Genomic DNA, 23,553 nt, shown 5'->3' with positions numbered 1-23,553 from the left:
CTAGGGCCCGGGTAGGGGGATGGGTGTGTGGGGGGGGCGGGGCGCCTCCCTAGGGGCCAGATTCTTGGAAGGGGGAGGGGGCAAGTAGAGCTACACGAAAGCAGCCCCCTCCTACCCAGCTTACCCGGGGGGTGAGTTGAGAGCCCACCCCCCCCGGGTGGGAGTTTGGTGGGCTGGGCTGGATTGGAGGGCCCAAGGGCCCTGAGGCGTCGGGGGTCTTCCCCTGCAGGGTGGGTGGGGGCTTTCACCACGTGGCTTTGCCTTTTTTTTTTTTTTTTTCCGCTCCATTTTTTTTCAAGTCGATTTTATTTAGAGGCGGCGCCAGGGCGGCCGCGGAGAAACGTGACACACCAGCCCGCTCGGAGGGGTTTCGGACAGAAGGGAAGGAGCCGCGCCGCGTCGTCCGCCTCCCAGCGCGCCGCGGGCACTTCTCCCGGGCCTCCCCGAACTCTCCCGCGACCTCTGCGCGCCCTCCGGCCGCCCTCCCCGCCCCGGCTCCGGACAACTTGAGGGGTGGGGTGCAAAGAAAGTTTGTGTCTGCTGCCGCCGCCTCCCGCCTCGGCCTAGGAGGCTCGCCGCCCGCGCCCGTCCGCTCGGCCTTGCCCGGGACCGCGTCCTGCCCGAGACCGCCACCATGAACAAGCTGTACATCGGCAATCTCAACGAGAGCGTGACCCCTGCGGACTTGGAGAAAGTGTTTGCGGAGCACAAGATCTCCTACAGCGGCCAGTTCTTGGTCAAATCCGGCTATGCCTTCGTGGACTGCCCCGACGAGCACTGGGCGATGAAGGCCATCGAAACTTTCTCGGGTAAGAGTCCACCCCCTCCCCGGAGAAAGCACCGCCTGAACAACGGGGACCTGCTCCTCCTCTTCCCCTGCCCGCCAACTCCTCTTTGCTCCCGGCCTGCGGGGCTTGGCCTGGGTACCGACTTCCACCCACCTCCTCCGACGCCCTCTCGGTTCCCCTTTTGACCCCTCGCCGGTCCCTCCCAGCCCGAGATGAAGAGCTGGAGGTTTTAGTGAGGTGATCCCTTTACCCCTCCACCGACGGGGCGGGAGCCCCCGTTGGCAGGAGGGGAGGGGGGACTCGCCACCAGGACGACCCCCGCGTGGGCGTCCTTCTAAGTCAGGCCCTCGGTGTCCGAGGCTGGACACCGCCCCCCCGCCCCCGCCCGCCCCAGCACTCCCTCCCCTTCCTCCGCCCTAGGCCTTTCCGGGCGGGGAAGGGTCCTCGCTCGGCTCCTGATCTCCAGGGTTTCCGTGGGGACTGCAGCTTTCGGGCTCGACCTGAGAGCGGCGGGGTCCCGCCTCCCGCCCAGGGCCCGGGGCTTGAGCCATTTTGATTTGAAAGTGGGGCGTGAGCGGGGTGGCGCGGTGGCGGCGGCGGGTCGCCATGCTGCTTCCCGAGACCCAGGCTGGGCCGAGAGGCGCGCGCCGCGGCCGCCGGGGACCCTCCCGCGGGGCCCCGCTCCGCTCCCCCAGGCCTCGCCTCCGGGCCGGTCCCGACAGGTGACCGCCCCGCCACCCGAAGCCCTTCTCCCTGGCTAGGCAGGAAAATAAAGTTTCATTCTGCACCCCATCTCCCCACCCCCCGCCACACACTTTAGGAGAAACGGGGAGCCCTTTCTCGGCCCCCTCTCCCCACATCTGGGAGCTGTAAAGGTAGCCGGCCCACACGGACGCCCTCGCATCTCTCCCAAATCCGGCTCCCAGAGCCGTCCACTACTCAGCTAGCTTCAATGAGAGAACAAAACACAAATTCAGAAAACACGATAATGAATTTATAGAGTCCACCATTCCTCCAGCGACCTTCTCACATCCGGCTGCGGAACCCACTACCTGGATTCCTAGGAAAATCTCAAATCCCAGTAACCCCTGAATCACCCTAGTGTCTTTCTCCTTCCTTTTCCCGCCCCCTACCCCCTGTCCAAGCCCTCATATTGTCTTTTTCAATTTAATCTGTAGGGAAAGTGGAGCTGCAAGGAAAACGCCTAGAGATTGAACACTCCGTCCCCAAAAAACAAAGGTAGGAATGAGCTCTTCTCTGGGGAGGGGTCAGCCTGGGGATGCTGAGAGGCTGTGTTTAGGGGTCCATCCTGTCTCCAGGGGAAGAAACCCTTTACTGGCCTTCCCACCCCGAACTCCGGATGTTGGGGGCAGGGAGGGAAGATTGGCTAAGATCTTGTAATGGGTGGTTTACAGCTTGTAAAAAAAAAAAAGCTGGGGCTGGGGTGGACTAGGAGATGTTACTTGGAGAAGTAAAGGGGGAAAAGATCAATGGGGGAGAAACCTTGTGGAGTTTGTTCGGGTGTGTGGGGCTATTTTTGTAGGGAAGCTAAAAATCTTTTAAAAAGAGTTTAGACTCATGGCCATTCAGCAACTTTTTAGCAGGCCTGTTTTTTCCACCCTTCTCACCATAATTTTTAAGTGAATTGGGAGAGGGGTCCCCTCTGACTTCCTAAGGGAAGTGGAATGAGTTCCTGGCCCCTAAAGAATTCTATGCTTGTGCTTTATATTTCTGCAACAGGCAAAGGCATAATTTTTTTTTCACAGACCCCTATCTAGTCCCTCCCCTCAGACCTAGTCCTCCCCTTCCAACTGGATTTTGCAAATACGCTTTGGCTGTACTATCCTTTCTGAGCCCCCCACCCCCACTCCTTCAGTCCATTGTTACAAGGGGACCATCTGGGGTGAGAGCTTTGTGTTCAGGCTGTGAGCTGGGGCTCTTTGGAGGGTCTAGAACTCCCTGGATGAATGGGTGTGTGTGTGTATAAGTGTGTAAGAAAGAGACTGTTCCAGTACCTTCCTGTTCTCTCTTTAGCAAAGGGGGTACGTCTGTCATGTTATCCCCAAAACTGATTCATGGTTCATATCTTTCACTGAACTCTGGCTGGGAAGTATAAGGGCAGAGTCTTTCTGCAAACCTCACTTTAAACGTGTTGACAGTGCAGAATTTTCTCTCGTGTTGCAGTCCCCAGTAAATCTTTGATCTTTTCCCCCCGTCATTTCAACTGGAAACTTGCTGCATTTCAGGATAGTCCCTGGCTTTTTCTGGGTGGGAGGGTGGAGGTGGGTGACTGTGCTTTTTTGAAGGCAGTTAAGAGGATCTACAAAGTTTAATGTGAGAAAAATCTGTTCAGTGCTTTAGCTTGAGATATTTAAGTAACATGGAACTATTGTATCTATAGATGATCAATATGACTTGTAACTATGTTTATAGAACTTGTGATTTAATCTCCAGTGCTTGAAATACTCTGTTATTGGAAAGGCAATTAGGGTTAAGGAATAAAGAGGCAATAAAATCAGAAGAAAGAAAAAGAAGTGTTATTTATTATTTGGAAGCATTTCCTGGAGATGGGATTAAGAGAAGTATGTACACTGACATCAGTAGATTTACTGAGAAGATAGTGGATTTTTGAACTGAAAGCTGAGTGTTTGAAACTTGTTGATGGGAAATAACCAGAATAACTGGAATTCTGAAATATGTGGAATTTTTCCTTTTGCTTTAAAGGATGGTTTAAATTTTAAAGGGAATGAAGTGAAAAGCAAGAAAAATAGCAAAATGTGATGAAATGGAACTCCAAACATTTATATTTTAATTTTCATGGTGCTCTGTATTTTATGGATCTTTTCTCCTAAGCCATCTGCTTGCTTTAAAGCCATTTTTAGGCTGCTTCTTGTTCCCTCCAAAATGTATTACTGAGGGCTTCTTTGAGTTGGGAAAGGGTGGGGTTTGTGAGGACTGGGTACAAAATCTTCTTTCCACACCCATATTCAAAGTTTTGTGTGTTCTCCCCCCTTCCTGAAACAATTTTTGAGCACAAACATTGAGTCAGTTGTGTTTTGTTCCTCTGAGTGGTGGTAAGGCACTTCATTTTTCTAGAGTGAATCAATTTTTGAAGTTTTAGGATTTAAAAAAAGGTTTGTTTTCCTGAAGTCGGTTTGCTCTATCATTTTGTGTTCTTTGAGGAGGCATGTTGTGGTATGTGTTTTCAGTCTGTCTGAAAAGTTATTTCTTCAGTTGGTTTGTTCCTGGCTTTTTTAGTTTTGTGGATGTATAGGACAGGAACTAGTTAATTAACTATGACGGAATGTATTTTAAGCAAAATGAACAATGGTGCATATATATATATGTGGTGTGTGTGTGTGTTTGTGTGTGTGTATATATATATTGTTTTCACAGTTTAAAAATAGAGGAAAACTCTTCTTGATGTACTCAGTTCCAAATGAACTATGGCTTTAAAGATTTCCAAGAGATTCATAAAAACCTCCCAACCTAGTTCCTGGGGTTTTTTTGGTTTTGTTTTGTTTTTGTTTTTAGAGGGTGGGGTTTAGCAAGCAAAAGATACAATATTTTTTAGCAGTTCCCTCTGAGTAACTGATTTTGAAGTGTTAATATATTTTGTTTTAATCTTGTATCTATTTGATAAATACAGTTTGTTCCTTTTTAAGAACTCAAGAGAATGAACGCTATACATTTAAACTGAAAACATTAAATTGAATTTTTTAGATGAATGGCATTAAATTTCTCTTGAGATCACCTTTCCAAATGACCTCTAAGTCAGTGTTGGAATTTTAGTCAAGAGTTTCAGCTTATTGTTGAGAATTTATATAAATTTACTGCCAAGTGTTAAGACAAAGGAGGGAAAGCAAAAGCATTTTAGAAACAATTGTGGAAAGCATTTGTATTTATTTATTTTTAAATTTGAGACACTTGAGTAGTGAAGGTAAAAGGGTATCATCCTAATGAGACTTGGGTATTTTGGAAGAAAATTCCTTAATTTTTTAAGGGAATTAAATTTTTGTTTAATTGACCACTGTGTGTGACTTTTTCTAGAGGAATGTGGCCTAAAGATAGCATACCTCCTGTCAACTGGTGTCATCAAAATAAAAGGTGTTGTTAAGGAAAAAAAAAGAAAAGATGTACTCCATTTCTATAGGTGAAATGTGTTCAAGATGAAGACTTTGATTTTATTAGGCAGGTTAGTGTTGTTTTTTCTGACTTAAAATGAGGTGGGCTAATTGAATACTTTCCCTTATATTTCTAACTACCAAAAAACACACAAAAAATGGTCTTCCAGCCAAATGAAGTGTGAGAACTCTCAGAAGAGTATGTATTCAAACTTTATTCTGATTTTACAGTTTAATTTTTAAAAGTTGGTTGCTTTAAAAATCTCTGTAAAGGGATGGCTTGTGAATGGCAACAAATATTTTTAAGTGATTTGTGGAGATGCTGAAGAAATAATTGGATCACTGAATGTATTCAAAACAGACAAAAATTTTGCCTTCAGGAATGGGTTTGCCTTTAAGGAAAATTGTTCTTATGGGCTGAAATGAATTATAAGAGAAACAAGGGAATGTCTTAAAAAGAAAAATAACTTCAAAGGAGGAAAAGTACTAGCGTTGGGAGTATTTGCAGGCACTTTTGCCATAGTGGTTATAGCTGAAAGGTACATTTGACCAGGTCTTCAACAAGTAAGTTGAAAGTAGAAATAGTTTGACACTTTTAGTAAAAAGGTTTTCTTAACTAATAGCAGTTTTTTTGAGTTTTAAATAAGTTGAAAAAAATCAGTTGATTCTTAATTTTTCTGCACTGTTTGGAGGAAAGGTGGAAAGCAATTCACTCTTTGCATTTTAATTGTCACCTAGAAAGTAAATGTTTGCAAATTAATTTTTTTCACTGCTAGAGAAATCCTTAACTTAGCGTTTAGTGCTCGGTATTTGAAAATGACTTTCCTAAAGACAGTGGTATAAGACTGTCCTTTGGAAGAGCTGTAGGTTTCCAGAACCCTTGGCTTTCTAACCCAAAGTAGATGAAATTTTAATGGTTTCCCAGATGGAGAACTTTTGCGTAAAGAGGTGGAAGAATTGTAATTCCCATCACTGATTTATTCAAAGTATAGTTAACTGCTCCAAATGTAAAATTGTAATGGCATAGACTTTGCTGGAACAAGAGCAAAACATTGTTACGTTAACCATTGGAAGAATCTTAATTCAAAGCTTCAGAGCGTCTAATCTTTTAAAATTACCTTAATATATGTCATTTGAATCATACTTTATGTGTTTGAGTACTTTTAAGCCTCGTTTTTTTGAGCTTATTTATTCTATAATGTGTAACAAGTCAGTTGACAAAGATACCATTGAGATAGGCTTGTGAGTATAAAATTTTTAAACTAATTTTTTTTTCCAGATCTGGTTTAAAGTGAAAAGAAGGAGACCTAAGTGCTATTTGTAGACGTTTAAGGGTTTTTGTGATGAAGAGATATAGACTGGTTATACGTGTGTTGATTTGTGTTGTGTGTGTGTGTGGGGGGGTGTTGGTGTTGGTCATGTTGTCATTAGAATAAATGTATGAAGCAAAGGCGTTTGAAGAACAGACATTTTGCCAACTGTTAGAATTTAAATTCCCTCTTGTTCGCTCCCCATCCTCTTAAAAGATTCTTAAAATGTGGCTAATGCCTTCCAGAAAGTGCAGCTTAGATTTTGGGATGGGAGTGTTTGGGAGAGAAAAGGGGAGGAAAAAAGCAGCAGGGGAGACTGGAAAAATCAGACGAGTTAGTCCTGGGTTGGAAATTCCAGACGGGGAAAAAAAAGAAAGAGAGATGGGGGTTGGGGTGGATTGCCCGCTTCCCTTTTAAAGAGGAGCGGCCGGAGGCGCACAGCGACCGACGGGAGAGGGGCTCTCAGGCACCAGGTTTAGAAGACGGTGTTAGATTCAGCCCAGGGCAAGGCGATTTTTGCTTTCGGAGTTGCCTGCCTTCCCTTTGCTTTTTCAAAAAGCAGAGAAAGTCGAGGCGGCGCTGGAGGCGCTTCCTGGAGAGCCCGCGCCGGCCCCGCTGCCCTAACCCTTCCCCGCCCGCCGCAGCCCCAGCCCAGCCCCGGCCTCGCAATCTCTGCCCGCTCCGCGCAGGGGCCCCCGCCTGCCTGTGAGCCAGCCCCTGCCCGGGAACAGACGCAGGCCTGGGTCTCCGAGGAGGGCTTCCTTTCCCAGGGTCCCTGAGACCCCTGGCTGCGAGTCGTCGGCCCACAGCCTCGTCTTGGTCCTGGGAGCCCCCAGATCCCAAACCTCGCGGCGGCTTACCCGGGCTTCCACACGGGGAGAGGTCTCAGGCCCCATGGTGCAGACCTTCCAGCGCCCGCGCTGTCTCAAGACCTTTCCATTCTAAGGCAAAAGCTAAAGGCTGGTGGGTGAATGTGGAGTGAAGAGGCAGAGGAGACAGGAAAAGAGCGAGTCAGGGGAAAAAGAGGATGAGAGAGGTGGAGAGAAAATGGAAGTGCCTCTAGTTGCTGCCCTGTCCCATAGACCTGAGGCCCTTAGCCATGGGGCATAGAACCTTGAAGAGTTAACAGAGTGGGATAATATTTACTCTTTAGTAGATGGACTGTGTGTCCCTACCTCCCAAAGGCTGACTGAAACAATAACAAAGGGAGTAATAGTAACCAGAGGATTTACCATGGGTTTTATTTAGTTGTAAGTGATTGACAACAGGTCTTTCAGTTGGCCACTGGTGAGGCTGTGGAGATCAACCAAGTGTTTGACTCCATGTTAATATCAGATTTGCATACCATTTCCATTTGTGTCCAGTCCATACCTTTTAAAATGTCTGTCAAAAGAAATAAAAGGTCTGTCCTTGAAAAAACGTGGGATCGAAATGTATGCTTTTTTGGTAATTGATTTGATTTGGCTGGAAAACAATCATCCAGGAGGGCGCCTGTGATAGCAGCACTAACAGGGAGATGTCCAGTCCTTGGTTTGTTAACTGCGTTCTAGTAGAAGAACCTGGAGTTTGTTCACAGGGGGCTCTGTACTTTTTAGCAGGTCCAAGGGGTCATCCTAGTATTGAACAAGCAGAGTCAGCTTTCTAAGACCAGCTTCTCCTTTGCAGCCAGTAGGTTTGCAATAAAGAGGCGTGGAGTGAAGGAAGAAGAAGCTTGAACAAGCTTTCACCCTAAATGCAGACTGCTGAAATAAGATGTGTGTTGATTATGGGTAAATCACAGGAGAAGAGTAGGTCTGGACCTCATCATTTTAATATAGTTGGAGAAAACTTGATTGCGAAACGCTGAAATGTAACTGTATACAGAACAAACACCACCAGAAAAGCAGTTCTAGTGCAGAAGTCCAGGCTTCCAGGATCTGATGTTCTGGTCGTGTGGCAGAGAGCATGGCGAGCCACCAGTAAACTGCTTTTGTGTGAAATACAGAGCAAATAACTGGAAGAGTAAAAAAAATTTTCACTAGATTGTCCAGATATTTTCATAACCCCTAAGGACAAGTCTGATTTATTAGACAAGGGGCATTTTGGTGGCTAAAGGCATATATAAGGTCAGGATCGGTCAGGATGGGTGGGAACTTTGTCCATAGTGTAGGTGGGAGGTTGTGGAGAAGATCCCTGTTAGAGAGGAGACAGAAGTGAAGGATCCCTTTTCATTTTCTCTTTCCCTCTACAGCATATCTGTTTTGTGGATGTTAGTCAATCCTTTTAGCATTTCCTTAGGAACAGTGGGTTAAGGAAGGCTTCATTTTTACTCATTTTGAGTTAGTTTCAGTTAAAAAATTAGTTTTTCATCCAGATGTTTTGGCCACTTGGGATGGAAAATGTTAAGTCTGAGTGAAGTTTGATTGGATGGTTTAATTTAGTTAATTGGATATAGTTAGAATCTTTAAGAGGAGAAATGAGAGAATTTAGAAATTTTTAAAAGATTGTTTTGTGTAAAGGTTGTTTATGGAGTCTGAGTTCTTTGGCAACAGGAGCAGGGAGGACAGGAATCATTTTCAGAATTCTTGAGGCTCAAGGAGAGAGGAAGCACTAATATTAGGTCAGAGTCTCATGACCTTTCCTAGGTCCCTCACTCAGTCCTACAGAAGTGTGGACACCTTTCCAGGTGTCTCCAGAGACCTCCTAAGAGTTTTAGAGTCAGGCAGTGACTGGGAAACTGGGAAAGTTAATTAATCTCCTTGAGCCACCATTACCTTAATTGTAAACTGGTGCTACCACACATTAGCTATTCCTATTCTTTGTTTTCCATATGGGCTTGTGCCTCCTGTCTTTGGACTGGGTGTAACCATTGGGCTGTTTTCCTATGGCAGTAGGTAGGGTGTTCAAGTCCACTTCTGTGAATATGGTGTGCATTTTATGTGGAACAATGATGGATAGGTATATTGAAGGGGATTTGTGTGTAGGATGCTTTTGATAACCTGTGTGCTAAAAGGAAAGGCCACCTTTTGGGAGATAGAGATGAAGCTCATCAGGGCAACTGCCAAGAACCCCTAGATATGGGCCCTGCCATTGTCTCTTAACCATCCTTTTAGGAGAATAGAGCATATTTTCCATTGTTGATGCTCTCAGCCTGGACCAGGTTCCTCACTGAAATTTCACTCTGGTAATACTGTCAAAGGTGCTTGTAGGGTAGGGAAACTGATGAGAGGAGAGTTCCCCTAATTCTGCAGATGAGGTAGGTGCTGTGAGAATTCCGGGTGAAGGGGACTCTTAAGTCCTCTACAAGGTCTGAGGAAGGAAGAAATAAGCAGCTTCCTCTACCTGGTAGGAGATGGGCATGTTTGTCTTGAAGTTCTCCTCTTAAGCTAAGAAAGTAGGCATTCAGGAGTTGGGGTCCCTTGGATTCAGAGGTAGTGACTGCATCCATGGCTCCCCTCCCTGTGCCCTCTTAGATGGCAAAGCCGTGGTGGTCTCAGTCTGTTTCCCTGGTCTGGAAATAGTCTCCAAAGGTGTACTCTGGACCCACCTTCATGTCCATTTCCTTTCTTCAGCCCTTTGTGCTCAAAAGGTACAAACATACCTACCCACAGACTTAGAGTCCCTTTCCACATCTCTGTGCAGAGAGTGAGGATTGACTCTTCTCTTAGTGGGGTGGAGAGGGGTAGGGCTTTCAACCCGGATGTGGTTTTTGACCATTTAACAGGCTTGTGACTTTAATCAGTTACTATAAAGGGTTTTACAATTAGTTTATGTGGAATGATGTGTATTGCCTCTTTTCTGGAGTGGCATTTGGGATTGCTTGGGGCTTGTCAACTTTCCATGAGGTACTCTTGAGGAGGAGAAAATGAGGGGAGACAGGAACTAAAGTGGGGGCTGTTGGGTGGAGTAAACTTGTTGGGGCTATCTCTTCAGAATTAGACATTTATGCCACTTCCTCCTCCAGGTCTCTAAGTTGCTTGGGAGGAGAGGTCCAACTGTAATAGAGAGCAGTTGCCTTGGCAGGATTTGGAGACGGAACCCTAAATTAAAGGGCAAAGACGATCCTTTACAGACGTGGCTGTTGGTGGCTGCAGCCAGTTTGTTCTGAGCGAGGACTGGATGTAAATAAGATGTTGGCTGGGGAGACAGCAGGGTTCAGAAGAATAATCTTTTTCACTTCTTTTCTGGAGTGTCCACTCCGGCAACCTTTTATTTAATGTGGAAGAAGGGAAAATCTAGCTGGCTGAAGTTTCATTTTATATAGAGGGGTTTCCTCCCAATGTTTATTACCATTTGATTCAAAGCTGCTTCTGCTGACTTTTTAGAATAGGCTGGAATGATTTAAGTCCAGAATAAGCTGTGGGAGGCAGGAGGGGGAATAAAATGATTTCACAAACCTCACAACCTCACAGATCTCTCAGATCATCTTTATTTTACTTTCCCACCCTTGCCCCTGACCATCTTGGGTAGTTCCCTTTAAACTTCTTTTTTTTTGGCGGTGCCCCATGGTGTGTGGGATCTTAGTTCCTTAACCGGGGATGGAACACCTGCCCTGTACATTGAAAGTGTAGAGTCTTAACCACCTGACCCCTAGGGAATTCCCTGAACTTCTAACTAGAAGAAGAATAATGCCTGTCCAGGCCCAAGTTCTTCTCTTCTCCTCTAAAACACCACACAGTCAGCCACTTTAGTCTGAGTGTGTGGGGGTCTTGCCACTTAGTCATCATCCATTTTAGGGGTTGAAGTGGGGTATAATTTTAAAAATACATATTTACAACTAAATCACGTAAGAAAATATTTAACTAGACATCTGATAGTTTGCATATTGCTCCAAAGCTTGATACCTCTATTCATGCATGTATCCATGCATGCACTTATTTTTATCTGTTTAGAGTCTGCTATTGACATGCCCTCTGCCAGGTACCAGAAATACAAAGAACAAGATGTAATACAAAGACAGACTTTAGTCTTTAGTGTGGAGATGGAAGGAAATACACTTTATCAGATCATTTTTCTCCTGAAGCTTTTAGGTTTCCTCCTCTATCCTTGTGTGTTTTTTTTTTTTTTTGGATAAGCTGTGTGGCATAGTAAAAAAATTAATTTTAAATTTAAAAAATAAATTTTATATTAAAAATTAAAATTAAGCAATAATTAAAACAATTTTATGAAGTAAAATATAGAGAGCATAAAATTGACCATTTTTAAGTATACAGTTCAGGTGTACTAAGAATATTCACATTGGTGTGCAGCCATCCTCTCTACTTATCTCTAGAAATCCTTTTATCTTGCAAGATTGAAACTCTGTACCCCATAAACAGTAACACCCCATTCCTACCTCCCTCAGCCGTATTTGCATCATCGGTTTTGATTTTCTTACATGGTGTTTGCCTCCCCATTTTATATAAAATGGGAGTCTTTGCCTGACCCTTCTCCTGAATTAAACATTTGATTATTCATTGGTTTTTATCTAGCATTATTTGGTCTTTTTCAGGGCAGGGAATGGAGACATAGGGAGAAGGAGCTGCACAAAAAAGGTGCAAGATAACATTCCTGCCCCCCAGCATTTTCACTTTAGATCCAAGAAAAGCTGTGGGACCACAGAAGCCAAGAGACTGCAATGGGAGGCACTCAACCTCAGGAACTAGCAGGAGGTAGGCTTTGAGTGAGTGTAAGCTGTGTTTCGAAGGATGGGCAGAAAAAATAGGAATGGATTTGGGAGAAAACTGTGGGCAGGCAGCGAGATGTTTGTGGGGTGATAACTCTTCTGGAAGAGAGTGGTGGTATCCTAGTGGGGAGAGCAGAGCCCCCCTCCAGGTAGATACCGAATGTGTCACTGTTATTTCCCCTATTGAGCATCTTCTTTGTGCTGTAGGTCAAAAGATGAGTGCCTTTTGCAATGATAAGCATTTATTGAGTCCCTACTCAGATAGGCATTGTTCCTACTAAGAACCCTGCAGGCATTAGTCTTCATTCCACAGAAGAAGCTGAACCTCTGAGTGGTTATGGTAGCTTAGTCAAGGTTATACCTTGAATAAGGAGTGCTGGGATTCAAACTCAGACCTTTGTACCTTCAAGGCTGAGCTCTCTTAGAAGGTCGGAGCAGCTGATCCTTTAAGAGAAGTTGAATGTTTTTTGGGGGGGAGAGCATAAGGTTAGCAAAAAAAAAAAAAAACATGCCTGACATTAATTTTTCCCGTGTTCTGAGCCTCCTGACTCTGTAGATGCTTTATACTTGCTTTGCATTGTATTTTCTTCTCATCACTGGGATTTTCAGGCAATCTTGACTGGTTGAAGAAAACTAAGAATGTTCTCCCTGTGTCTGGGCAGCTGTGATAGGAAATGGGAATTCTTCTCGTAATGAAAAACCTACAGAAAGGGAATTGAATGAATTGGAGAAGGACTTGAGTGGTTTAGGATTCAGATGTCTATCTCAGCTTGCCCTTTGGCCAGATGTGGGTACACTGTGGGATCTGGGGTCAATATTTTCTTGGGCCTCCTGCCATCTGAAACCTACCCATCTCCTAAACCCGGAAAATAAACTGGGTACGTATGTATTTTGAGTTCTAAGAGCTTCCATCCTTTGGCATTCTTGGAGGTGCCAGGACTGGAGCTTTGGGCTAATTTTTTTTTTCTTTGCCTTTTCCTTTTGTTTAGGTTCAAACCTGGGGAAAATGGGAGGCTGGGGGGAAGGGCAGGGCCCAAGTGGCTTCCCCTTCTACCCTGCCTCCTCCTAGCAGGAAAGGACAAAGAGTTAACCATTGTTACAAGCCTACAGAATCATAATTCATAGCTCATACATGTTTTTGAGGAGCGAGAACCCAGTTACCTTTTCCTGATGAGCAGGAGCAGGCTCCATGGTGTGGTGACACTTGCGGGCTAGTGTCAACTTGGGACTAGGCACTCAACCTCTGAGCCTGTTTTTGAGCTGCAGAATGAAAATAAAAATCTTCTCAATATTCTGTGGTTTAGAGGCTCAAATCAACCTCTTGTGTTCTAGGCTCATAGGAGAGAGTGAATTGTAAACCCTAAAGTGTTAGTGGCTCAGTTGTGTCTGCCTCTTTGCTGAAGTACTGTGTAAACGTGAGTTATTAATAAGACTATCTTTAACTGATGACACCCCAAGAGGGCGGACAAAAGAATGTCATTCGCACCCCCAGACAAATGCCCTACTCTACGTGGAGGTGTGACTCTTTGATTATAAATTTTCTATAGTGGCTCCCAGAAGGCCCAGGGAGGAGGGTCTTTTTTTCTCGAGGCCCGGAAGGCCTCTTGGTTCCGCGCCCCCAGCCCACCCCACTCCCAGGCCTCAGTTCCTGCCTTCTCAGTGGGAGGCCTCCCGGCCCGGGTCCTGCCTCCTCCCACAGCCCAGCCGAGGTCTCTAAGGAATGCCGCCTCCCGGGCCATTTTCTCCCCTCCTGCTTCTGCGGCCCCACTTCCAGCCCCCTACCCCCAACCGGTTCCCACTTAAATGCTTGCAGGCCTGTTTGCAGGCGGGAAGCCCCCTCCCCCACAGGACCACCTCAGTCACAGCCCTGACCACAGGGAGGTCGGGTCTGGATTTACTAAAGGACCCCAGAGGGGGAGCCTGCCCCTCGCTGGCTGCCTGACTCGCTGATGGGGTCGGGTTTCGGCCGGTGGCTCTGGAGAGAGAGACAAAGGGCAAAGTCCTGGTCCCCACCCCCACCCGGCAGCCCCCCGGCGGCTGTCCCCTCCCCCTCCGGGCCCTGCGCGGGTAGCCCGGGGCCCCCTGGGCCGGGTGGGACCGGCTGTGGCGAGTCGGGAAGCCGAGGGGGTTCTGGCGGCAGAACGTTCTAGACCGCCCGGTCCCCACGGGCCCCGGGCACACCCTCTGTCCCCCTCCTTGTGCTCTGCCAACTCGGCCCACCCAGCAGCCGGGTTGGGGGGCTGAGCGCTCGGCTTCCCCCGGGTGAGGTGAGAGGGGCTGGGGGAAGGGGCCAGCCCACGTGGGGCACAGGCCCGGCGACGCCAGCCCGGCCGCTCAGCTGCTCGGCCCTTCTCAATTGCCCGTTCATGAGGACTCCCCTCCTCCCCCCCAGCTGCTGCCAGCCCTCCCCCACCCTCAGCTGCTGCCGCCCTTCCCAGGCACCTCTTTCTCCTTTGCCTTGCCGCGCCTGCTCCCCGTTGTCCTCCCCGCCCTGGGTTCCTTGGGCTCTTCAAGCCCTTGCCCCTGCTCCTGGCCCAGGATGGTGAGAACCATCTCGCATGACGCTGATGGGACGCCCTGGCAGAGTCTGGGACTGGGGAGAAAGGCCTTTAACAGAGAGGGCATGTGGCTCCCGCACAAGCCGGGGCAGAACTCAGGGCTGCGCGTCCGTGGCAGAGGAGAGTTGTTTTGATGCACTACCCACTAGAAAGAAAGAAACAGCAGTTCCTGAAGTTTTCCACCACCAACAGGTCTGTGTTGGCAGCTGGAGGAGAGAATTCCTTGAGGTTGTTAACCTCCTGTTGGAGGAACACAACCAGAGCGCCTTCTCACCAACAGGGTGAATTGTGTTTTTCAACGTCTCCTGGCATACATTCCCATTCCCTCTCTGTTAAAGGCCTTTCTCCCCAGTCCCAGACTCTGCCAAGGCGTCCCATCAACGTCATGCGAGATGGTTTTCACCATCCTGAAACACTAGCAATTCCAAGAAGCGCCCAGATGACACCAAGGTCTTTCTTTCTCAGTGCAAATTGTGAGTTGCAGAAGAGAAGGTTTCTCTTAAGACTGGTGTAGTTTCCATTTGTTTGCTTCTCTGCCTCAAAATCTTAGCCTGGAGCTGCTGGTCCCTCATGAGGGGAGACCTCCCCCCCGCTCCCCCCACCACCCCCCTGCTTCATTTCTGAGGCTCACCCTGGTAGTGCCTTCCCCTGAGTGTCCACTCCACCCTCAGCCAGGTCTCTGGCCCCTGAGCCAGACCTTCTGGCTCTAAAGCATCTTCGAGAGGTGCTGATACCTCCACTGAGGGGATGAAGGCTAAATCTATCTCTCCGTGAGGTCTTTCTAGCCCCCTTTACCTTTCCCTCTGTCAGAGTGTATTAGCCTCCCCCACTCTGAGGGAAGATCCTGGAAACGCTTCCCATTACCAGCCAGAGAATGAAGGTGAGCACTGTCCCCAGTGGTTCATTTCTTACCCACAGCGTCGCTCCCTCCACCTGCAGGGTTGCGCTGCTCACAGTGGGCACCTCTGCTGTTTGTCTCCATGCATTCGGTTTAGTGCATGGCTCCTTCACACCTCACACTTCACACTGTAGAGCTTGGGAGGCCAGCTCTGGCTCTAGGCAGCCCTCAGGTGAAAGAGCATGGATTCTAGGCAGAGAGAGCACTGTGGAGGGAGGGAGGGAGTGGCAGTTGGCCCAGGCCGACTTGGAATTTGTCTCGAAAGAGCTTCACTGTCTCAGCTTCTGTTTTGGCTTCCTTTGGCACTGCCCAGATGGGCAAGGAAAAAAAAAAGTGGGCTCTCTAGTCAAACCATGTATTTCCGAGATGAGTAAATTGAGCAGAGGATTTATTCCTCCTTTGCTTGCTCTCCAACACCAGGTAGCGCCTTCCCAACTGCCTGTCACTTCTGCACTCCTGCCTATCCCAAACCAAGATGAAATTTTGCAAGACAATATTTGGTGACTATATTTTTTCCCTGCTAACAAATCTCTCTGACAATCATCCAGCCGTATTATAGTGTAGTTAGCTCTTCTGCAAGTTAAATCCTGTGCCCAAATTGGAGCCGCATGCAATAAAAGCCAGTTGGCACGCACTTAGCCATACAGAATATGGGCATTTTTCCTGCTGCTGACATTGGGGCTATACAAGCTTCTGCTGTGTTAACACTTCTTGTCAGAGAGAAAGAACCGAAGTTTGGTGAGATGAGCAGAAACCAGCCTGGGAGGAGAGCTGAGTTCTAGTCCTACCTCAGTTTCCAAGTCTCTTTCCTTTTCCTGTGCCTCGGTTTCTCCTTCTATAAAATGAGAGTGACTATTTAGGACTCTGTTGGACCTCAGTGTCTACATCTGATTTCCTCGGTGTAGGAATCTGATTTTCTTCAACTGGAACTTCCTATTGCTGGGTTAATGATGTATGTATGTCCTTGGTCATCTGAGAAGCTTAATGAATCCCCCTCTTCTTCCCTGATTCCAGGCGGGCCAGGGGCACTTTAAACACAGTACAAGAGCCTTCCAAAGAGGGAATATGATTTGTCTCAGAGTTTCTCCCCAGAATTTGCTTCCTGTCCTCAGCATTAGTTCAGGAGCACACGGGACCGTGTGTGTGTGCTGCATACCTTTAAAAGACCATGTTCGAGGGACCAGAGGTACATTCCAGTGGTGTCCCTGCTGCCCAGTTCCCCCAGTACTTCAACCCCTTGGTGGTGGCATCTGCTCTGCCTGGTCCTGCATTTTCCAGCAGGTCCGTGTTTTCCTTTCCAGCCCCTACCCTGCCCGTCAACCCACCCGGCTGCCTGCCTGTCTGGCTGCCCTACCTCTGGATCAGCCTGGCACAGAGCCCTGGGCATTGGGCCAGCTTCTCCTCCCCTCCCCAGCCCCGCCCCCTTTCTCAGCTACTGCCATGCTTGGAGCGTGCCAGGTCCGCCCCCTTCAGAAGCTTTCCTCCACGATTATTTTTTTCTCCACCTCTCCACTCTACAGGGGTAAGGAGGCAGGGTCGGGAGGAAGGACTGGGTCAATGGTGATCTTATGGAAAGGGCAGAGGTTGGCACATTAGGACATCTTTTATGTGTGATTTTTCAGTTGGGCAAAGCAACTGGGATGGGAGCCAGCTTTGGGAGGGGGGCAGTGCCTCTTCTCTGGTGTCAGCTGCATGGGACTCTCTTGTTGAGGAGTCGACAGTATCACCCACTTCTGAAGGGTTACTCTGCCCAGCCCACCCCCTCAATGCAGTCAGCCTTGTCTGTTCCCTTCTCCCATCCCTAACCAAGCTAGGGTGTCCTGCTGGACTGTAAACGCAAAGCAGGAGCTTGCCTAGCTTCCTCATCCCTCCATGCTCTACTGCAGCACAGTGCCTTCACTGTCCAATAGAAACGTGAGGCAAGGCACATCTCTAAGTGTGAATTTTCTAATAGCCACATTGAGAAAAAGTGGAAAAAATTTAATTTTGGCTGTGCTGGGTCTTCACTGTTCGAGGGCTTCCTCGTTTCGGTGGCTTCTCTTGTGCGTAACGTGGCCTCACTAGTTGTGGTCACGGGCTTAGTTGCTCTGAGGTATGAGGAATCTTCCTGGACAGGGATCGAACTCATGTTCCCTGCATTGGCAGGTGGCTTCTTAACCGCTGGACCACCAGGGAAGTTCAAAAAAAGTGAAATTAATGTAGAAGTTTAACTCAGCAAATTATTTTTAAAATTTATTCAAAGATTATTGTCAGCATGCAATCTGTAAAAGCGTACTTTTACTACTTTGTTATTATTATTATTAATTTTGGGGGATACTACCTTCCCTGGTGGCTTGGCAGTAAAGAATCCGCCTGTAATGCACGAGACCCAGGTTTGGTCCCTGGGTCAGGAATATCCCCTGGAGAAGGAAATGGCAACCCACTCCAGTATTCTTTGCCTGGGAAATCCCATGGACGGAGGAGCGTGCTGGGTTGCAGGTTCAGAAAGAGTCGGACATAACTGAATAACTGATCATGATGAGCATGAAGTCTTAGGAACCCAATGTGTATTTTATTTTACTGTTAGAGCCTGTTCTAATTCATATGATAAATTTTCATTGGACGCATTTCATCTGTATTTAGAGTTCATAAAATTTAGAGAAGAAAAAGTTAAATTATATAAAACTTTTATTTTAAAGAAAAAATTCAATTGCTAATTTGAAGTGCTCAGTAACCACATATGACTAGACTAATGGCTACTGCAGTGTGGATAACACAGGTTCAGTGCATAGCAGGTGCCAAGAAAGTCTGGAGTGAATGACTCCAGCAGCTGGACACCAGAAACCTTAAGAAAATGGTAATGACCTTGACTGCTGATTAGAATGAAAAGAACATGGTGTTATTGCAAGTTTGAAAAATCTTAATTAGTTGCTCACTCTTTTAAAATAGCCAGGTAATAACCCCAACCCCATCACCAGGCAAGCTTAGTTTTCTAATTGCCCTGGGCTTGTTTCTTCCCACTTTTTCGAGGAGATGCCTGGAGGCTGGAGTGAATTTGGGTATCACTGGGGATGAAGTTAAGTGTGGATGTGTGAGAGAGTGTCTTAACTTTGGCCTATGGATGGATTCCAAAGCTTTCATTAACCCATGAAATCTTTAAATTGTGTGCAGAATGTTTGCATCTTTCTGGTGAAGAGTGTTCTTACCTTTTATCATATTTCCTAATGGGAATCTCCAGGGGAAAAATCGGTTCACAACCACTTATTTAGACCATTAAGACACAAAAAAATCACTCTAATTAAAAAGGTGTAGGAACTTTTAAAATTAGTGATCCAGTGGTTAGAACTCCATGCTCCCAATGTAGAGTGGTTTGATACCTGATCAGGGAACTAAGATCCCGCATTCCACAGCAAAGATGCCACAGTGGAGATCCTGCATGCCACAACTAAATAAATATTTGGCACAGCCAAATACATTAAAAAAAAAGAAAGAAAGCGTATTACTATAGGTGGACAGGGTTGATCTCTATCTGGGAACACAAGATCCAGTAAAATGGGCTAATCCTAATCCTTGTTTCTGTGATGTGAGAAACTGAGGTCTGGAGAGTTGAAGGCCTGACTTGCTCAAGGGCATGCAGCCTGCTAGTCAGAGAACCATGACCTTGGGGAGAGGTGGAGATGAGGGTCTAATCTGGAGAATCTGACTTAATCCTAGTTCTCTGGAGAGATGAAAGCCTTGATTTGATTCTGATAGGGGGCTCTGGGGGTTGGGGCCCCAAGCCTGAACAGTTTTCCAAAACCTACTATTGCCTCTCTCCCCACAACTGGCTTGCTCCACCTAGATGTAAAGGGAGTCTTCCCACTAGGGGAAGATGAGGTCGCTAGCATAATTGAAGGTCGCATCCTACCCTCTGGACATGGGGGTGGAAGGAGGAAGGAGGTGGTTTGTCTGCAGGAGTTAGAAAAAGAACACTTCTTGGGGCAGGCAGTTTTTAGCTGTCCTCCAGAAGACCTAAAAACTTCTCAGGGTGTGTTCTGTCCAGGTGTGCATTCTGTCATCTGGGGAGACCCCCTTCTGAAAGTGTTCTGTCTGTGCATCTGCTTGTCTCTCCACTGGACCTCAGACCCGTCCTCCCTGCCCCCATGAGGCTCCTCACCAGGGCCTGGATTCTTGCTAATAAAAATAAAATAAGAAAACTTCATTGGCTTAGGCTCATTAATTTTGAATCTGTGATGACATTAAAATTGGGTGAGCTAGAATTATCTTTTTTAAAAAGTTTTTGTTATGGAAAAAAGTATTTTGAAAAGTAGAAAGGATAATTAAATAATTCCCCCATGTACCCATCACCAAAAATTACCAAATCATATTTGATCTGTATTAATTTTCCCCCTGGTTACTTTAAAGTAAACCTAGACATGACATTTTATCTGTAACTATTTCAGTATGTATTTCTAAAAATCAATATTTTATCTTTTTGGCCATGCCTTGAGGCTTGTGGAATCTTAGCTTACCAGGGATTGAACTCTTGACCTCTGACGGTGAGAGCTGCCCAGAGTCCTAACTGCTGGTGTGCGTGCCTACGTGCTATCTTTCTCAGTTGTGTCTGACTCTTTCCCACCGCATGGGCTGTAGCCCTCCAGGCTCCTCTGTCCATGGGATTTTCCAGGCAAGAACACTGGAGTCGGTTGCTATTTCCTACCGCAGGGGATCTTCCCCACCCAGAGATTGAACCCATGTCTCTTGCATCTCCTGCATTGGCAGGCGGAACCTTTTCCACTTTGCCACCTGCAAACCCTCTAAGCACTGGACTGCCAGGGATTCCCTGACTTTTTAAGAATCTAATTTTTTCAAAAATGGTACAAATGAACCTGTATACAAAACAAATAAGACTCACAGATACCGAAAACAAACATTTGGTTACCAAAGCCTGTTCTAATATTATCAAATATCTAGTCAGTGTTCAAAAACCATAGAATCACTTTTAGCGACCTCATCTTCCCCTAGTGGGAAGACTCCCTTTGCATCTAGGTGGAGCAAGCCAGTTGTGGGGAGAGAGGCAATAGTAGGTTTTGGAAAACTGTTCAGGCTTGGGGCCCCAACCCCCAGAGCCCCCTATCAGAATCAAATCAAGGCTTTCATCTCTTCAGAGAACTAGGATTAAGTCAGATTCTCCAGAAGTTACAGGTGGGGCGTTTTGACTCCTGGAGAGCAGTACCCACTCAGCATGTCTGCTCTTCACTCTGATGCTTGAACTCTATGAGTGTTATAAATCTGTCCTCAAGCCAAACCTTTCCTGTATTTTGGCAAAGACTTTTGTTTCCTTTCTGTCATCAGAAAGGCAGCACAAGGGGACGAGCCTGGAAGAGCCTGGAACCAGACAGCCTCTGTGTTTCAGTACTGACTCTGACTCTGGGTATCTGACTTGGCAGATACTCAACCCCTCAATCTCAGGGCCTCAGTCTGTAAAGTGGAGCCACAGTTACCATGGGCATGGATAGTGGGAGGCTTCTTGGAGGTGTAGAATCTGCACCTGGCGACTGGTAAGCACTCCTGAAATGTTCGTGTCTTCCTTAATGAACTCTTTTCCTTCCCATTCAAGGTCAATGACATGTCTTTAAAAAGGTTAATAGGGCCAGAGCTCCCTGCCCCGGGGCGGGGGCTTCCAGTCATACTTCCAGGTGCCCAGCTCCTGTTCTTCCTGAATCTCTTGTTTTCCTACTATCTCCTTAGTGGTTGCTCAGATGCTCTCCCTCTGGTCTCTCCTGGAATCTCCCCTGGGCTCGAAGGAGGTCACTTGGTCCCTGTGGCCCTGGTGTCCCCTGCTTGCCCCCAACCACATCAGAAAGGAGCACCCCCTATGACTCTGTGTCTGGGGAGCTGCCCCAGGGCCCTGCTGGTTAGGGCAGGCAGAGGGGGTCAGAGGCCTCAGGGTGTTGGCATCCAGGGAAATAATTTGACTCGTGCACCCATTGCCTTCATTGCCAGGGGCTGGAGGCGTCACTCTTTCACTTCACAAGTTTATCAGCTCCAGGACAGGTGGTGGCTCCTGAACCTTGGGGAGTCCTCTTGCTTTTCTGAACAGTCGGTATTGGAGTTCAGGGTCCTGCTCAGTGTGCAGTGCCCCGTTGCCTGTAGTGCAGAAGCTCCATTTTGAGCTAGTGGAAGCCTGTCTATCAGTCAAATGCTGGATTGGGGCCCTTTGGTTGTCACAGGAGGTGGGGGTGTGGGCTGTGATATTTCCCGCTATTTCCCCATCAGTGCAGAAGCCTAACTGTTTTACTATCACAGGTAGCCATCCTTGTCAGACTTGTAGCCTCTTCCCATGCTAGTGTCCTGGGGACTCGAATTGGGACTGGGACAGAGCACCTGGACGGGGCCATGACTTAGCAGGCCTCCTGCCTGTTCTAAGTCCTCACAAAAGCCCTATCCGTTTTCCACAGGAGGAAACTAAGGTACTGAGTAAAGAAGTCAGGGCTTCTTAACTTCCATCCTGATCCTCCAAGCCCTCAGCACCCTGCCCTGGCCCAGCTTGTACTGGGCAACCGGAAATGCCTGTAGCACCCTACAGGCATTATTAGCACCCTACATGGCTAATGAGTTAGCCATGGGTTCCTGGTCCAGTTCTCAACATGGCCCCATGTGCCTTGGGCCTGAAAGAAATTAGGTAGCACCATACTTAATACAAACCAGGCCAAGGGCTTAAAAGACAAAAGCTCTTGGTCTCTGTTTTTTTCAGGGTTTGCCTTGCTGGCCAGGTTTGGAGGCCTGAAGTGGCCTTGTGTGGGTTCCCAGGATTGGGTGTGTGTGCCCTGGAGAGGTGGGTGAGCCGTGCCTTTTGGGGGTGGGGGAGGGCTGCAGGATGTCTTTTCTTTCATTGGTTGGGTATCCCTGCCCTCCTCCCCCCTCCTTCTCCTGAAACATTCCAGACATTCCAGACTGCCATTGCTTTCAGGATATGGATTAACATCCCAAACTGAGATTTGATTTCACCTCCCCATCCCCTCCCAACTCTTCCCTACCCTGAAAAGAAAGCCCCTAAAAGAGGGAGTTTGAGGAAGAAGAGGGTATTTTTTTTTTTTTTTTGAAGAGGGTATTTTTGACCCTTGACCTGAGATTATAGTAAGGGACCATCCTGAAAGTGTGCTCTTAAAACTAAACTTCCATAGGGGGCTGCTTTAAGCCCTTACTGGTTTGAACTCCAGGCTGGCAGCCGCCCATCCCCTTTGGTCCTTCCAGAAGCATTTGCTTGAGAGAGGTCCTCACTCAGCTTGGGGGACCCCTGTCACTAGCATTAAGGTAGATCAGTGTTCCCCATCTTCTAATGGTATAAATCACCTCTTCAGTTCGCCAGGAATTTGACTTTCCTCCTGTGAGAGCTCCTGCGTTTTCTTTGCCCATTTCATCACAAAATGAGTTGTTTATGGGAAATCCCATAGGGCATGTGATGCAGATACCGTGAAGCTCACTCTTGGCCATTGAATTGGATCCCAAGAAGCTGGCCTGGTGTGGGACTCGAGGCCCTGGAAGTGGGCTTGTTTCTGATGCTTGTTCTTTTGTCCGGCTATGATCTAACCTCCTTAGATCAGGTTCATGAACCAAACCAAAGTAAAGAACCATTATGGCACATTTCCCTTAAGCTGTTTCAACCCCAGAAGAGATTTCGTTAGTGTATGTCATTGATAAAGACTCTCTATCCTCAAAACTGCAGAGCTAGAAGGGGTCTTAAAGACCCTTCTGTTTCCGTTCTACATCTAAAGACTTGGTCACGGGTGAAATGAGTGAGCTGGCCGAGGGCAGAGAGCCAAGATCAAAACATTTACAGTTAGAGTTTAGCATCCCTTCCCTTGCCCTCATGTGTGTGTAGGGTTTTGTTTTTTATATTTTCTTGTCCACGCCACATGGCATGTGGGATCTTAGTTCCCCCACCAGGGGTGGAACCCATGCCCCTTGCATTGGAAGCGTGGAGTCTGGACCACCTAGGAAGTCCCACTCTTATGTGTTTTGAGCATGATTTCCCCCAACTTGGCAAGAACTGACTGGGCCCTGTTGCATGTCAGCCAGGAACACAGGGCCTAAAACTTGAGTGGCTTAGTCAGGACAGCCAGTCGGGGGCAGTTGAGGGGCTAGAACCGGACTTTCTTGCTCCCTGCTCTCATTTTTCCCTCGCGCCACTGGAATCTCGTTGGACCATGTCCTGAAACTGAGAGTTTTGTAATCAAGGATACACAAAGACAAGTGACAATTGACCAATG

At 47.2% G+C, this 23,553-nt stretch overlaps 1 protein-coding gene across 2 annotated transcripts in view; it reads left to right on the top strand.

The window, feature by feature from the left end:
* Positions 1-334: 334 nt before the first annotated feature.
* IGF2BP1 (insulin like growth factor 2 mRNA binding protein 1) overlaps positions 335-23,553 on the top strand; it is a 46,992-nt gene continuing 23,773 nt past the window's right edge. The window contains exons 1-2 of one of the 2 annotated variants that reach the window (XM_059878052.1): positions 335-809; positions 1,967-2,027. In XM_059878052.1, the coding sequence (XP_059734035.1) occupies positions 635-809; positions 1,967-2,027 (236 nt within the window). In that variant the 5' untranslated portion in view covers positions 335-634. The remainder of the gene's footprint in view (positions 810-1,966; positions 2,028-23,553) is intronic. The other variant, NM_001192454.2, reaches the window with a different exon arrangement.

Source organism: Bos taurus, chromosome 19 (genome assembly GCF_002263795.3).
Source record: "Bos taurus isolate L1 Dominette 01449 registration number 42190680 breed Hereford chromosome 19, ARS-UCD2.0, whole genome shotgun sequence".
Taxonomy (NCBI): Eukaryota; Metazoa; Chordata; class Mammalia; order Artiodactyla; family Bovidae; genus Bos; species Bos taurus.
Note: the sequence above shows the minus strand (reverse complement) of the source record. Positions and strands in the feature narration are given on the sequence as shown.